Consider the following 15,986-nt stretch of genomic DNA (forward strand, 5'->3'; position numbering starts at 1 on the left):
GCTGTAAGACACGGGTGTCAAACTTGTGGCATCAGGTGACCTATCGGGACTTTACCCCCCTTCACTAAATCAGTTGTGAGCGGAGGCCAGCATGTGATGTATCTGGTTCACGGGCTGGGAGTTTGACAGCCCTGCTGTAAGAGGCCATTTGCTAACTGATAAAGCATGTTTAAATTCAAGGTCACAAAAGCTTTAGTTACACTGCTCTTTCCAATGTCAGGAATAAACACTGCTATGGTAAAAAATAGATGTACATGGAAAAAGAGACTCCTTCCCTATAATTATTTGTGAATCCTACAATTCGGAAACATTTCTAGCTAACGATATGGAAAAATAGATATCTCCAGAGCGTTTTCTCTGGGCATAATTCATTAGTTAACTTTCTCGTTTGTATCCCATTAAAAATAAATGGGAGCAAAAAAACATCAGCTGTGCAATTCTGATTTTATTACAATAGGGCATATAGCTGATAAATTATTTCATACTGGCATCTATTATCAGTTAATTTATAATTCATCTGGTCCAGGAAATAATAATTTTTCTCAATATATTTTCTTCTCAAAATGAATTTCCCGATGCAAATCAGGAATAGCTGTGGATTTTGTCTGACATGAAAATATTTCATAAACTCTTTCAAAAGTATATTTTCAAACAAGTCTGCTCACATATTACCTTGATGTCCGTGTGACAGCACGAACTGGAGATGTCTCCTCAGCTGGATCGGAGGTTTCATCAGCAAGGACTTCAATATCATCGTCCCTGAAGAAAGACAGATCCTTTTAGAATTTCTAATCATATTATTTTCCCTCTTGTAATATCAATAATAATATATTCAAGAAATTAAGTTGGGGTCAGGTGCGAAGAATCAGGATCACATGTTGAGTATTGCTCAATCCTATACTAATCATGCGCATTACATTGGCATTAGATAAGAAGTAACAGATTTCAAGGAGGAAGGCTTGGATTTATTTATTTATAAATTTGTATGCCGCCCCTCTCCGCAGACTCGGGGCGGCTCACAACAGCAACAGAAAAACAGTGTAAAATACAAATTCAATAATTAGAAAGCTAAAGAGAACATATTTATTCCAGATTAGTCTTCTCATCAATCCTATTGCCCAGCTTGGATAACTCATTTTTATATTTTCAGCCTGGAAATTGAAATAATGTTGTCATTAGGAAGTAATTAGACTGATGGATGCTTACTGTTCAATTGGCAGTGGTTCTTTAGCAGCTTCTGCTAGTTCTTTCTGAAGCCGGGCTTGCCTCCTCCTAACAGAAAAATATTAGGAAATACATGTCAACTGTGTAATATTTATCAATATTCATTTGAACAGCTGTATTCAAAACATTAAGGAATTGATAATTGGGAGAAATTATTGCCTTAAGCTCCCTGGGATAGAAATCCCAGTAAATAGACTTGTTGCCTCAAAAATGTATTTATATCTTGACACTAGTAAAATGTAAAACTCATCAGAATATGCCGGTCCTCATGTCTCTAGGCTCAAGTGAAAACGAAATGTTTATCTTAACTAGGCTGTTTTAAGATGCCTTGAAGTCATTCTGTAATTCTTACAGGGTACTTGATTTCTAAAATAAAATAGCTCTAGTCAGTGCATACCGTTAAGAGCTGACTCCATATTGTGAATTATTAGATGTTATTTCCATCACAGAAACTGATGTTAATTCTAGATTAAGTCTACTGGTTTAGATATAATAGCCACTCCACATTATGGGGAGAAAAAAAAACACCAGCAAAATTGAGGCTATTTGAATGGGCATAATCTGAGTATTATGAGCTAATGCTTATAGTGTTATGTTTATAGTGAAAGCAAGTCTAAACCTCACATCAAAATTTTACAAACATAAGGATTTAAAGACTAGACCTCAGAAGTTGGTTTAGCTCAAAATCCAAGCCAAGTCAAAGTCTGATTAATAACCAGATAAATTATCAAAAAATATCAAATCAGACTAGGAAATGTAAAAACATTCCCAGAAAGACAACATTAAATCCTTTTTATATTGTACGGATGAGTCACTAGGACTTGAGCTCAACTTAAAGAAACTTCTATAGCAATGTTGGCAAACCTTTTTTTCCTCGGATGTCAAAAGGGCATGTGCGTGCGTGATAGCGCTGCACGTGTGCCCACACCTATAATGCTATGCCCTCCCCCGTGCTTGCACACACAACCTCAACCTCTGCACGCTGCTCCCCCACGTGCAGGTCTCACTGAAGCCTCTAGACTTCCAGTAGGCCCATTGGGCTGTTTTTCTCCTTCCCCAAGCTTCAGGAAAGACTCGGGAGCCTGTGGATGGCGAAAAACAGGTCCAACGGGCCTACCGGAAGTTCGCTCTGGAGGCTTTCCCAAAGCCTGGGGAGTTGACATAGGGCAGGGGTAGGCAATGTTGACTTTTCTATGACTTGGGGACTTCAATTTCCAGAATCCCTGAGCCAATTATCCTAGCTCAGAAATTCTGGGTGTTGAAGTCCACATGTCATAGAAGAGCCAACTTTGCCTATCCTGACCTATGGCAATGCCGCGTGTGCCTTTAGGTATGGCTCCATCTGCCACCTGTGAAGATTTAGTTTGAATTCACACACTTAATGGAAAATACTATCATACCTTAAATCTTTCTCATTTTCTGCATTCAGGCGATTAGCTTCTTGAGCCTTTTCTGCCATCCAACGGGTTACCAGTTCTTGGTTATCTTCAGTGGTTTTTCTTAATTTTTCTTCAAGAGCAGTAAAAGTGATTTGGAGAGCATCATATTCATCCTTAAGAGTCTGATTAGCTTGTTCGAGATCTTGAAGCTTGCTGCACAAATCATGGCACTCAGTCTCCAGTTCAGATATCTTTTGTAAATATTCTGCAATTCTTCAATGGAAGCAATTAATATAATGAAAAAAAATGAAGCTAGCTAGGACCAAGATAAAGTTCTACTGATAATAAATGGATTGTACTCACTTGATATTATTTGTTTGTATTTCTTTGTCCTTCTGTTGTATTTGATTGTTTAGGTCAATCACAGATTGAGCCAACTACCAAAAAATGATAAAGTTAATGTTAATGCCAATTAATATTAATAATAATTAACAATATTAACTATGTTAACGAAGAACCACAATTTTTAATATAGACCAGTGATAGCGAACCTCTTTGCTCGTGTGCCAGAAGGGCATGCGTGCACATGCCCACACCCATAATTCAACCCACCCACCCCGCGCATGAGTGCAGACCTTACTGGAGCCTTTGGACTTCCAGTAGGGCCATTGTGCCATTTTCCACCTTTCCTAGGCTTTAGGAGGTTTTTCTGAAGCCTGCGGAGAGTGAAAAACTGCCTTTCCCCCCCACCTCCAGAAGGACCAAAATCAGCTGGCCAGCGGGCACTGAAGCTGACATGGAAGAACACCTTGCATGCCCTCAGATATAGCTCTGCATGTCACCTGTGGCACACCTGGCACAGGTTCGCCATCATGAATACTGTATAGACAATGTTTTTTGTGTCTCTTTTAGTACATGCACTTAAATATTAAGAATGTATATTTTGTCTGTCAATCAAAAGCAAAATTTTCTGTATTCATTTGGCAGATTCATAAACCCATATGGAACAAACTTAAGCAATATGTACAACGATGAAAAGAAAATCATATTGTAGCTGAAAGGTATCATAAATTGTACCTTTCTAAATTTCCAAACACAGAATCTTAAAAGAAATAAGCATCATAAATCATCTTCCAGGTTTCTAGTGACAGGTGAAGAAAGGCATCACAAAAGCAAAGTATCTGGAATATATGCTGCACTTTCTACAATAATAAGTATTGATTTTTTACTCCAATGAATGCAACAGAAAAACTGAAAGATTGACTTACTCTAAAGTTATTTAGACATATATTTTTATTGTTCTGAAACTTATGGGATAGACAAAAATACATAACAGTGTACATTGTACTGCTGCAAGTAAGTACATTTTTTTCCTAACCTCGCCCCGTTTCTTGTGCAGCTCTGTCAATTCCTCTTGATGTTTAATCCTTAATTGAGCTACTTCTTGAAGGTGAGCATCATTTCTTGTACCATCATTTCCTGGGCTGAATTTTCCAAACAAACAGTAGGTAAGTTTAAACAAATTTATTTAATCATACACACATTCAACCTATACATAAGTTAAAATGGCAATTGGGACCAGAATTTCCATCACTAAGTTTTCAGATTATAAAGTGTGAAGCCATGAACAAAGAATTAGCCAAGCAATTCTGAAGTCCTTGTTGCTGTTATTATACGCAGACCTCTCAGGACAGTGACTTTTGACTTAGTGCTGGCTTTTCCATTGACTTTACTTGTGGAAAGCCAGCAGCAAATACTGGAAATTGCACTCAACAGGGACATGACAACAGGGATACTGCAATGGCTGGAATTCTCAGGACAGGTTATAAGTACCATCTGTTAATTGCCAGTGTAACTTTGAACAGTAGCAGAATGATAATTGAGCAAGTTTATATACTGAACAAGAACTAATACAGTGATCCCTCATTTATTGTAGGTGTTATGTTCCAGGACCACCTGCGATAAATGAAAATCCACGAAGTAGGGACGCTATATTTACAACGTAATATAAACGTAAATATAACGTTAAAAAAACGTATCTCCATATGTAGTATTGATTTTCCACTGACATTTCATTGAGATTACAATAAGCAATTCCCAGTCATCTTGATACAATATGTTACTGATCTATATTTAAAAGAATGAAGTTTCCATTTAAGGGCCATTTGGATGTCTGGTGAGAGGAGGGCTTATCTATCATTCCAAATGTCCCCAAAATACGAGGGTTGCCCAGAAAGTAATGCACCACATTTTCCCCCTCAACCTACAGTAATGGTACGAATGTGAAACTTTAGATATACATTATTTGAATTGTCAGGAGTGCATCTGTAAATTTTGGGTTTCTTCAGACAGCGTAGCTGCAGCAGTGTTTTGAAATGGCATCTGTAAGTGATGTATGTTGCAAGCAGCGTGTTGTCATTGAATTTCTCACTGCGGAGAAAACAACTGTTGGGAATACATATTCACAAACGTTTGTGTATAGTTTATGGAGATTCTGCATTTGACAGAAGTACAGTTAGTTGCTGGGCACAGAGGGTGAGGCCATTACAGTGCAAAAATGGCTTCGAGATCAGAACAAGGAGCGGTACTGATAGGGCATACATGCCCTTGTATCTCGCTGGAGGAAAGCCATAGAATGGGACGGAGATTACGGGGGAAAATAGGCAGTGTAAAAGAAACATCATTCTTTCTTGGATATAAGTTTCATTGTGTTCAATAAATAATTGTTAAAGAAAAAAAAATGTGGTGCATTACTTCCTGGGCGATCCTCGTGTATGAAATCATTCAGTATACTATGAACATTTTAATAATATAATACTGTACTTTGAATGAATCTATATATTCACATGACATTACACAATTTGATGTAATCTGCATCAGTTGCATAACTTATTACTAAGCAGTTCTTTCTCTATGATCACAACTGGGACCAGAATTTCCACTGTTAAGGGAGGCAACTGTTAAGTGAGTCACTGTACTTATTAAGTGTATTGTGTGGTCATTAAGTGAATCCAGCTTCCCCCATTGGCTTTGCTTGCTGGAAGCCTGCCAGGAAGGTTGCAAATGACAACCACATGACATCAGGATGCTGCAATGAGCGTAAATACATACTGGTTGCCAAGAACCAGAATTCTGATTGCTTGATCATGGGGAATACTGTGGCAATTTGAACACTGATGATTATTAATTTATTTCAGTGCCGTTGTAATTTCAAATAGTCACAAATTGAATGGTTGCAGTTGAGGATTACTTATATAAATAGTACATATGTTATAAAATTAAGATTACTGTACTTTTCGGAGTATAAAACACATTCCTCTCCACAAAGAAAGTAGAAATGATGGTGCATCTTATACATCAAATGCAGCCATTTTTGGCTGCCCAAAATCCTGCCCCGCATGTCCCATTTTCACCTAAAACAGGCCCGTTTTTCACAAAAACAGAGCACAGAGGGTTTGGGAGGCCAAAAACGTGACAGGTGGGGGATTTGGGAGGCAAAAAACGGGCCCATTTTTCACCTCCCAAACTCCTACCCGAGATGTTTATGCCCTCCCCAGCCCCCAGGAACAACTCTGCAGGCCTCCCAAACCCTCTGCGCATCCCGGTTTTGCAGGAAAAAAATAGGACATGCAGAAGGTTTGGGAGGCCTGCAGAGTACTCCTATGCGCTGGGGACGGCAAAATCTTTTTTTTTTCTTGTTTACCTCTTCAAAATCTTGGAGCATCTTATAGTCCAAAAAATATGGTACATTAACATAATAAAACATGTACAGCATGCACAGCACCAAACACAAAAGTTTTGCAGTACCAATTAATAGTAAAAAAAAAATGTAATGAATCTTTCACAGGAGAGCAAAATGCCCCGTTGATTTTAAAGAAGCCACAACAACTCTTACTAGAATTGATTCAACAAGTACCTGATCTCATGCCGGCTTGGCAAATCATACTTTTCCACTTGTAGCTTGTCAGCCAGCACTGAATGGAAATCTGACCTCTCCAAGAGCTTGTTATCTAACAGTCCAAGATATTTAAAATATTTAATTTTTAAAAATGGGAAAATAACATTATTAGTTATGCAGTTAATTAATATGTTTTCTATGCCATTATACTCTTTGGATGTAAACATTTACAGAGAAATTATACCTATTTCAGACATGCTATTGTATTGCAGTGAAAATATGCCTAACCAAGAAGACATTCTCTCACAGTACACAATAGGATGACGAATTCTGACCTGAACAACTAGGTTTATGTAAATGAATGAGTCATTTAATAAGACATTGCTCAACTTTATAACCTGGTACTTTGAACAACAGAATCTGGAAGGGGTTTCTCTGTTGTAATCACAAAAGATTATTCCAGATTGCAAAACGTCTCTTTCACCAAATGGGTACTGGCCTGTGAACAAATATCTCAAGCAATCATGTAATTCTCCTTATGCTACTGAATCAGTGAAAAGGTTCCTTGTCCCTAAGTAGAATGTAAACAAGAAGTATTTAAAGTTTAGGGTTGGGAATCTATATTTTATTACAAACCCAACTCCACAAAAAACAGGCCAGTTTGGTGTAGTGCTTAAAGCACCCAGGTTAGACTCCAGGAGACCAAGAGTTCTAGTTGTGTTTTACCATGAAGTCAGCCAAGTAACTCTGAGTCCTTGGAATGAGGCAATGACAACCCATTTCTGAAACCCTTTCCAAACTCTTGGTTCAAACACAAATACACACACACACACACACACACAGACATCAAATATAATATGCAAATAGCATTTTGCCTCATTGGAGTAAATACATTCTAAAACTTTGTTTATATAATACATTAATCCAGAATTAACTGAATTCATCAATTGTCTGGGTGTCAATTAACATAAAAGTGCCACAAAGAAACCCAAATGACTATCTGCAGAGAATCACAAACCAGTGAATAAATGTTAACCTAATGTGAATATGGTCTTAGAAATAATAATGTGTTTATAAATTTATGTTATAGAAGTTATAGATGAAGACAAAATTAGTAACACACTCCTTTTTTCATACAACATATCATCCCTGCTTTTCTCTTTGAGATTTATTTTCTGGAATCTATTGAACAAAAATTGTATTCAATTCAGTTGCACTATAAAACAATTGGGAAATTCTGTTAAGTTTCCTGAAATTACTGAAGTTTACTGAAATGGCCCCCAAAACTCATCAACCCAACTAATTTAAACTACAACAGCAAACAAACAAACCCTTTTTCTAGTTGAGCAATCATAATATTTATAATTGAATTCACTGGCAATCCTGGTCTGCTAGTTAAATTAAGTGGAGATTTATTTATTTATTAGTAATAGTTTCAAATTCCAAATGGACTCTGGGTGGCTAACAATAATAAAACAATATAAAAATATAAATTACAATCACAACAAAAGTAAAAAGCAGTATAAAAGTACATTTTCAGCTGATTCTTCCGAAAGCTCTTACATTGCAAGATGATCTCTTCAAAGGCTTGCCTTTGTAATCGGTCTCGACGCTTCAGTTCCTCCAGGATATGCCGCTTCCAGGCAGGGAAGCTCGACGACTTAAGCCCAACAGACATGTTGCCGGAGATTCGGGGACGTTTTATACCCTGCCCCAAAAAACTTAAGTCATTTGGCTGGGGCTTCCCTTACGATATAGAGTGGGTGTAGGAGAGCTGGATCCAGGATTCTAAAGAATATGATAACGATAACAAGGCAGTTGGAGGCAGTCCGACTAGGGTTGGGAAAGCAAGAGGAAAGGGTCACATCTATAAAAAAGACATTGAAACTCTAGAGAAAGTGCAGAAGAGAGCAACCAGGATGATAAGGGGACTGGAAACTAAAACATAGAAAGAAAGATTGCAAGAACTGGGAATGACTAGTCTAGCGAAGAGAAGGACCAGGGGAGACATGATAGCAGTCTTCCAAAACTTGAGAGGCTGCCACAGAGAAAGGGTGGTGGTGGTGTCACACTGTTTTCCAAGGCACCAGAAGGCCAGACAACAGATGGAAGCTGACCGAGGAGATTCAGCCTGGAAATAAGGAGGAACTTTCTGACCGTGACAGCAGTCAAAGAGTGGAGCAAAAGTTTCCTGCAGAGGTTGTGAGCCCTCTAACATTTGGGACTTTGAAGGGGAGATTGAACTGCCATTTGTCTGAGATGCTATAGGGCAGTGATGGTGAACCTTTTTTTCCCTCAGGTGCCAAAAGAACATGTGCACGTACTATCACACATGTGCGAGTGCCCACACCCATAATTCAATGCCTGGGGAGGGCGTAAACAGCTTTCCCCGCCCCCCCCCCGAAGCTCTCTGGAGGCCAGAAATGGCCTGTTTCCCAACTTCTGGTGGGCCCAATAGGCTCGTGTTTCACCCTCCCCTGGCTCCAAAGGCTTCCCTGGAGCTGGGAGAGGATAAAAACGCCCTTTCCTATCCATTCCCCCCCACCCCCGAGGCTCTCTGGAAGGCCAAACGGCCTCCCAGAGCTCAGCTGGCCAGCACACATATGTACATTGAAGCTGAGCTAAGGCACCCTTGCCATAGGTTCCCCATCACTGGTATAGGGTCTCCTGCTCGAGCAAGGGGTTGGACTACATCAGGGATGGGCAAGTTGGCTATATAGACCTCAACTCCCAGAATCCCTGAGCTAGCATGACTGGCTCAGGGATTCTGGGAATTGAAGTCGACAAGCCATAGAAGAACCAACTTTGCCTACCCCTGGACTAAGATGGCCTGCAAGGTCCCTTCCAACTTTAATCAATCAATCAAATAATAAATAATGAACAGGAGAGATAGTGGAAGGGGAGCAGAAGATTGGGAGGCGTCCAGTCATCCTGGCTGCCGGGTCCACCCAGGAACAGATAGGGGAAAACTCACCGTTGACCATAGAGCAGGAAGAGAGGGCAAGTCGGGTGCTGCCTTCACCTGGAAGGCCCCTCCGCGCACCCTTCGATCGGGCCGCAGCCCCCATCCATTTCCGCGACTGTCTTTCACGGAGTGCCCCCCCCACCTTTGGTCCGAGGGAGATGGCGTCACCAGCGGGCTTTCTCTTCCTCGCGTCGCAAGCGGATCGCGTCAGGCGCCGGCCGCGATGATGCCTGAACTCAGGAGAGCAGAGCCGCACGGTTAGCCGTGGCGCGCCGCCTAAATCAGTTACTGCTGCCTCGCCGGCCCATCCTTGCGCGAGCGGCCCCTTTCGGGTTAAACGCGGGCCGCGCGGCCACCGTCAAGAAAAAAAAGCGGAGTAGAAAATGGCTGCAGGCGAGGCTTGCCTGGGCTTCCCTGGAGAGACGCCATTTTAGGCAAAGATGCCCGGAAGGGGCGCCTTTGCCGCGCGCCGACTTTTGGGCGTGGAATTGTAGCCTCGTTGCTCCCCCCACGGCTGCGCGGATCGATAGAGGAGCGCTCTGTGGGATGCATACACTGGACTTATTTTCACCTCAGGCGAACCTTTTCCTTCGCCTTCCACGCGGAGATACCGCGTAGAATAGATCAGGGGTGTCTCTCCCACCTTGGCGACGTTAAGTCTGGTGGACTTCAACCGGGCGCTGCCCACCGTTTTCAGTTTGTTTGGTTTTCCTCCTAAATAAGGGAGGGCAGGGAAAGATAACACTGGAGCGACGGTAGACAAAGTTGCCTCTTCTATGACTTGTGGACTTCAACTCCCAGAATTCCTAAGCCCATCGTGCTAGCTTAGGAATTCTGGGAATTGAAGTCCACATGTCAGCAATTTCGTTGACTTAAATCTGTGACTTGTTGAAGTCCACCAGGTTTAACGTCGCCAAGGTGGGACACCCCCGGAATAGATCAATGTACTTCAATCTTGGCGACTTTTAAGCTGCGTCGGCTGGGGGAATTCTGGGAGTTGAATTGCACGCAGCTCAAAGCCGCCGATAATGGGAAACGCCGAAGTAAGCCACGGTGCTACAAATCTTACCTCTTGTGTTATAATGGGTGCGTTGTTTTTATGGACGCCGAGTTCGCACCTTCCACGTGTTTTCTCCTTCCAGCGCCGGTCGGTGTTTTCTTCAGCGCCAGCGGTGGTTTGGGGAACCGGGCGCTGCTTACCGTTTTCAGTTTGTTTGGTTTTCCTCCTAAATAAGGGAGGACAGGGAAAGATAACACTAGGGCGAGGGTAGACAAAGTTGGCTCTTCTATGACTTGTGGACTTCAACTCCCAGAATTCATAAGCCCATCGTGCTAGCTTAGGAATTCTGGGAGTTGAAGTCCACATGTCATAGAAGAGCCAACTTTGCCTACTCCAGCATTGAGGAACAGCAATTTCGTTGACCTAAATCTGTGATTTGTTTTCAACTCACTTTTGGCCTCTGGATCCAAAAATAACCATAGGTTTTGTCTTATCACGTTTTAAGTTACATAAAGTCATACAAATTGTGCATATAAAGGAAAGTAAAGTAAAAGCTTACCAAATATAATATTTACAAAGAACAGTTTTATTCATACAAAGGCTATAATGGTTACTGCAAGTTAAAGATGTGTTCATACAAATAGTTGTTTTTTTAATCGAATGGTAATTATACATATTAAGGTAAAAAATTTCGCTTATAGCTTTTTTTTGGACTGTTTGTGGACATTCTTATATATACATATATACAAAAAAAAATTAAAGGGAACACTCAAATAAGACATTCTAGATGTGAATGAATGAAATATTCTCACTGAATACTTTGCTCTGTGCAAAGTTGAATGTGCACAACAGCATGTGAAATTGTTAATCAGTTGCTTCCTAAATGGACAGTTTGATTTACTTGGAGTTATATTGTGTTGTTTAAGTGTTCCCTTTATCTTCTTGAGCAGTGTATAAGGTGTAGAGAAAAAACTTGATGTGGTATAAGAAAACTAACTACAGTTTTGAAACCAGCATGCCTAATTAACTATAAAAAAGCTCAAAAATCAAACTCAACAAAAATTGTGTTACAAATTGTTTCCCAGTGTAATTTGTCTTCATTTAAAAAATGGGGCGATTTTAACAGGAATCCAGGAGTCCAGCACAAGAAAGTGTTTGTTGTAATTTTATGTTGGCTTTATAGAGGGAAGTAGAAACAGGTGGTAAAAAACAATATGCTCCAAATATCTTTTTTAAAGAATAGAATAGAATAGAATTATTTATTGGCCAAGTTTGATTGGACACACAAAGAATTTGCCTTGGTGCATATTCGTTAGTGTACATAAAATAAAAGATACATTTGTCAAGAATTATGAGGTACCTGTACAACACTTAATGATTGTCATAGGGGTCAAATAAGCAATCAGGAAAAAATATTAATAGCAATCTTAAGGATACAAGTTACAGTCATACAATCATAAGTGGCAGGATATGGATGATAGGAATTATGAGAAAAAACTAGTAGTAATAGTAGTGCAGACTTATTAAATATTGTGACAGTGTTGAGGGAATTATTTGTTGAGCAGAGTGATAGCGTTTGGGAAAAAAATGTTCTTGTGTCTAGTTGTCTTGGTGTGCGGTGCTCTGTACCGACGTTTTGAGGGTACAAATTGAAACAGTTTTATGTCCAGGATGCAAGGGGTCAGTAAATACTTTCACAGTTTTCCTTTTGACTGGTGCAGTATACAGGTCCTCAATGGAAGGCAGGTTGGCAGCAATTGTTATTTCTGCAGCTCTGATTATCCTCTGAAGTCTGTGTCAGTCTTGTTGGGTTACAGAACCAAACCAGACAGTGATAGAGGTGCAGATGACAGACTCAATGATTCCTCTGTAGAACTGTTTCAGCAGCTCCTTGGGCAATTTGAGCTTCCTGAATTGGCACAGAAAGAACATTCTTTGTTGTGTTTTTTTTTATCTTTCTTTTTTTGCTGTGATCTTTATTTTCCAGTAGCAGTTTTAGAAATTTTAAATATTTTATGTTTTGAAGGCATTTGAGGGATTGTATTGGTTTGAGCTTTCTTACCGTTATATAATTTTGATTTATGTACATGGGTGAATCTTGTCTGTGATTAATAACCTTCCTATGCTCCTTCCTTCCTTCCTTCCATCCATCCAACCAATCTCTGCACATTTTCTTTAGTAGTTATTTATAGCAATCTCACAAACAAGCTAGGGATTACTAGGCAGGAAATGTTCATAAATTGTATTCGTCTGAACCTTTATTGTATTAAACTGTAATATATTAAACAAACATCAACTGTACATAACTTCTCCACTAAATTTATATTCAGGTCTGGACCATTTTGAAGATTTAGAAACTTGGCCTAGGTTTATCATTGGTTACAAAGTCATTTTCTAATTTGTCAAGGTAAAACTGTTTTGATCCCAGGTAATAAATAAATGACATGTTTGTTTGTTTGTTTGCATGTTTGTTTGTTTATACCACTTGTCACTTCATTTTCTAACGCTCTTGGTAATTTGCATTATTGATACAATAAGATTAAAAACTATGCAGTGCAATTATAATTAATCAATTTGATGTGCCACCATTTGGGGGTAGCATAATCTTACTCATCTCCAAATGCTTTTCTGAAGAGACGTGACTTAACAGCTCCCCCCAAAAGGAGGGGGTGATTCAGATATTCAGGAATAAGCTGTTCCAAAGTAAGGCCATCACAAAGAAGGCTTGAATCTGGAGTTCCTGAGGATGGTATTCCAGTGATGACGAGTTCTTATTTTCTCCTCAGCAAATCTTTTCTCCCATATCTAATTGGATTGGGAAAGCAATCACAAGCATATCCCACAGCATGTATAGTAGAACGTCATAAGTAATAACATCTTGACTTATACCTGGAAACATACTGGTGGCTCAAAGTAGCTAATGTTGCATTAATTCAGTTGTGGGGTGACGAGTGGGAATAGGCACAAAACTTTCTGAGCTATAAAAGGATGCAACTAGTGCACAAGATGTAGCTTGTGCCCTAGTGGCCCACCTGTAGTGGCTTCCATCTGTTTTCATGCAGCTGTAGGTATCAGCCCTGGTAGGTAGCTCAGGTCAGCAACCAAGTGTAGAAAAATACTAAAACTCACTTTTATTGATACAGGCTACAATTGTGAATGCCTGTCAGTGTTTCCTGTTGTCTTACATTAAAAGATGGGATGAAGTAATTGTAAGTTTCTTGTAAGTTTTTTTCTACTGTACTGATGTTTGAGCAATGGTCAAAACTCAAATTGTGCTAATGGTTTCCACATCTCTTTTCTAATGTTATATCTATGTTCTGGATGAAACATGAGTCCATGAGGAACCTCAAGATGCAGAGCAGGTCTATTGCTTCTTCATTGCTTATTTGATCCCTATGACAATCATTAAGTGTTGTACCACATGATTCTTGACAAATGTATATTTTATTTTATGTACGCTGAGAGCATATGCACCAAGACAAATAAATTCCTTGTGTGTCCAATCACACTTGGGCAATAAAAATTCTATTCTATTCTATTCTATCTACATAAGCATGTCAAAAGTGGTCTGCCTTTAAGATAGCTTCCAATCCACAGCAATCTTCCTTAGCAAGATTCAATCTAAATTTATTTCTCTCCATCTAGATCTTAATAGCTTTCTAGCGCTAAGTCATGATCTCCATCATATCTAGCCAGCCTGGGTTGAAGGTTCGTAACATCTATTGGTAGTTGGCCTCTCCCATTGTTAGGGCAGTGGTGGGTTGTAAATATTTTTCCTACTGTAGAAGTGTCCCAGGTAGGTGGGCAGAGCCTCCTGCCGCTGGCACTAACGGTTCTAAGAACTGATCCAAACTGGGAGCAACCCATCGCTTCAGAGATGTGTCCAACAATAGAAAAAGTCCAGGCCCTAAAACAGTCCATGATGGAGTAATCCAAAGCTCAACCTCACACCAGAATTGGAAAAAGTTAAAATGTTAAAGAGTCATTTACAAAGACGAAGAAGAAAGTGATATACATTACAACTAAGATGATTATGCGGAATGGACTAAAATAGGTTGTGTATTCAAAATTTATAAAACAATAAGCTTCGTTGTGAGAGGAAAGGATGACTTTATAGCTAGTCTGAATGTTACAAGTACTCTAGAGCAGTGTTTCCCAACCTTGGCAACTTGAAGATATTTGGACTTCAACTCCCAGAATTCCCCAGCCAGCATCTGCTGGCTGGGGAATTCTGGGAGTTGAAGTCCAAATATCTTCAAGTTGCCAAGGTTGGGAAACACTGCTCTAGAGAGTACTGGAAGCCCTCAGTTATATATGGTGATGAAAAGTCAGGTGCACTGAGCATTAGATTGGAGGGATTTACTGTAGGATTTACTGTATTGATTTCAGTAACTTTGGGCTCTACTTTTGAAAACCGAAGCAAAAAATCTCCAAGAAGAATGATCGGTGTGGTAGCTTTTGTAGGACTTAATGGTGCTTCTAATTTTTAATAGGCAGGGAAAGAGCCAAGAAACATGACTCAGAGTTAAAAATAGCTCTCCTGAGAGCACAACAAAAGCTTTGTCACTGTCTTGCACAGTAGAGTCAGAGTAAGTGACAATATAATGAGCGTTTAGGGCAATAAACAGCTAATATATGTATACCATTAAGGATAGTATATACTGCTTTACAAGTTTCGACTACCACTTAGCTTTTAACTATTTTTAGTCTGAAATGTACAAAAAAACCCCAAACTCTCAACTCTCCTTCTTACATTCTACAACTGAGACTGTACAAATTGTCTTTGATGGGTAACAGATTATGAGGAAGTAAGGCCAATCTAGGAATGTAAGTCATATGGTATGAGGAGAATCTAAATCACTATTAAGTTCCAATATGTAGTGTATTGCTGAAACAAATGATTTCTTTCTCCTTCCTTCCTGAGAGGCCTGCAACCTTCTGGCCAAAGGCTGCACTTTTAAAAGTGGTTTGGGAAAGAAAAGATACTTTTGATTTTATTTAAATTAATTGTAATTCACTGTGGCAGTGGCTAGCTAACATCTTGAGAAATAAATAGTGATGGGCGAACCCAATGGTGTTCGGGTTCGGCAAGTTCGGACAAACTACGCAAAATTCGGCTGAACTGAACCCAAACCCGAACACGGAATCCCACCAAAAGATTCCGGGGGTGGAGCTTTGACATCGCGTATACTGGCAGGTTGCTAAGGACGCCAAGGTGATCACTTCCTGGATTCCATGGAATCCAGGAAGTGATCACCTTGGCATCCTTAGCAACCTGCCGGTGACGTCAAGGCTCCGCCCCTGGAATCTCTTCGTGGGAGGGATTCCCCAGCTCCTTCAAAGGGAGATCTTCCCGTAAAAATGAATATTGTTATTTTTACAAAAAAGGACATCGCAGTGGCGCTGCAAGCAAAGGGCGGTCCTTTCACGTAAAAATAAACATGTTTATTTTTACGTCAAGTAACAAGTACTTGAATGGGAAACCACCAGGAAATATCAGTAAATACCAGTGGGAGGCTA

General features: G+C 39.9%; 1 protein-coding gene across 4 annotated transcripts in view; it reads right to left on the reverse strand.

Moving 5' to 3' along the window:
* Positions 1-10,797, reverse strand: part of ATG16L1 (autophagy related 16 like 1) — a 29,551-nt gene extending 18,754 nt beyond the window's left edge. Inside the window, exons 1-8 of one of the 4 annotated variants that reach the window (XM_070753035.1) lie at positions 10,536-10,797; positions 8,065-8,289; positions 6,520-6,613; positions 3,982-4,087; positions 2,967-3,040; positions 2,625-2,876; positions 1,207-1,272; positions 673-759 (exon numbers count right to left, since the gene is read on the reverse strand). In XM_070753035.1, coding sequence (XP_070609136.1) covers positions 673-759; positions 1,207-1,272; positions 2,625-2,876; positions 2,967-3,040; positions 3,982-4,087; positions 6,520-6,613; positions 8,065-8,179 — 794 coding nt within the window. In that variant the 5' untranslated portion in view covers positions 8,180-8,289; positions 10,536-10,797. Of the gene's footprint in view, positions 1-672; positions 760-1,206; positions 1,273-2,624; positions 2,877-2,966; positions 3,041-3,981; positions 4,088-6,519; positions 6,614-8,064; positions 8,290-9,475; positions 9,872-10,535 lie in introns of those variants that run through there. The other 3 variants (XM_070753033.1, XM_070753034.1, XM_070753032.1) reach the window with 3 other exon arrangements.
* Positions 10,798-15,986: the final 5,189 nt, after the last annotated feature.

The sequence above is a fragment of the Erythrolamprus reginae genome, chromosome 5, assembly GCF_031021105.1.
Source record: "Erythrolamprus reginae isolate rEryReg1 chromosome 5, rEryReg1.hap1, whole genome shotgun sequence".
Taxonomy (NCBI): Eukaryota; Metazoa; Chordata; class Lepidosauria; order Squamata; family Dipsadidae; genus Erythrolamprus; species Erythrolamprus reginae.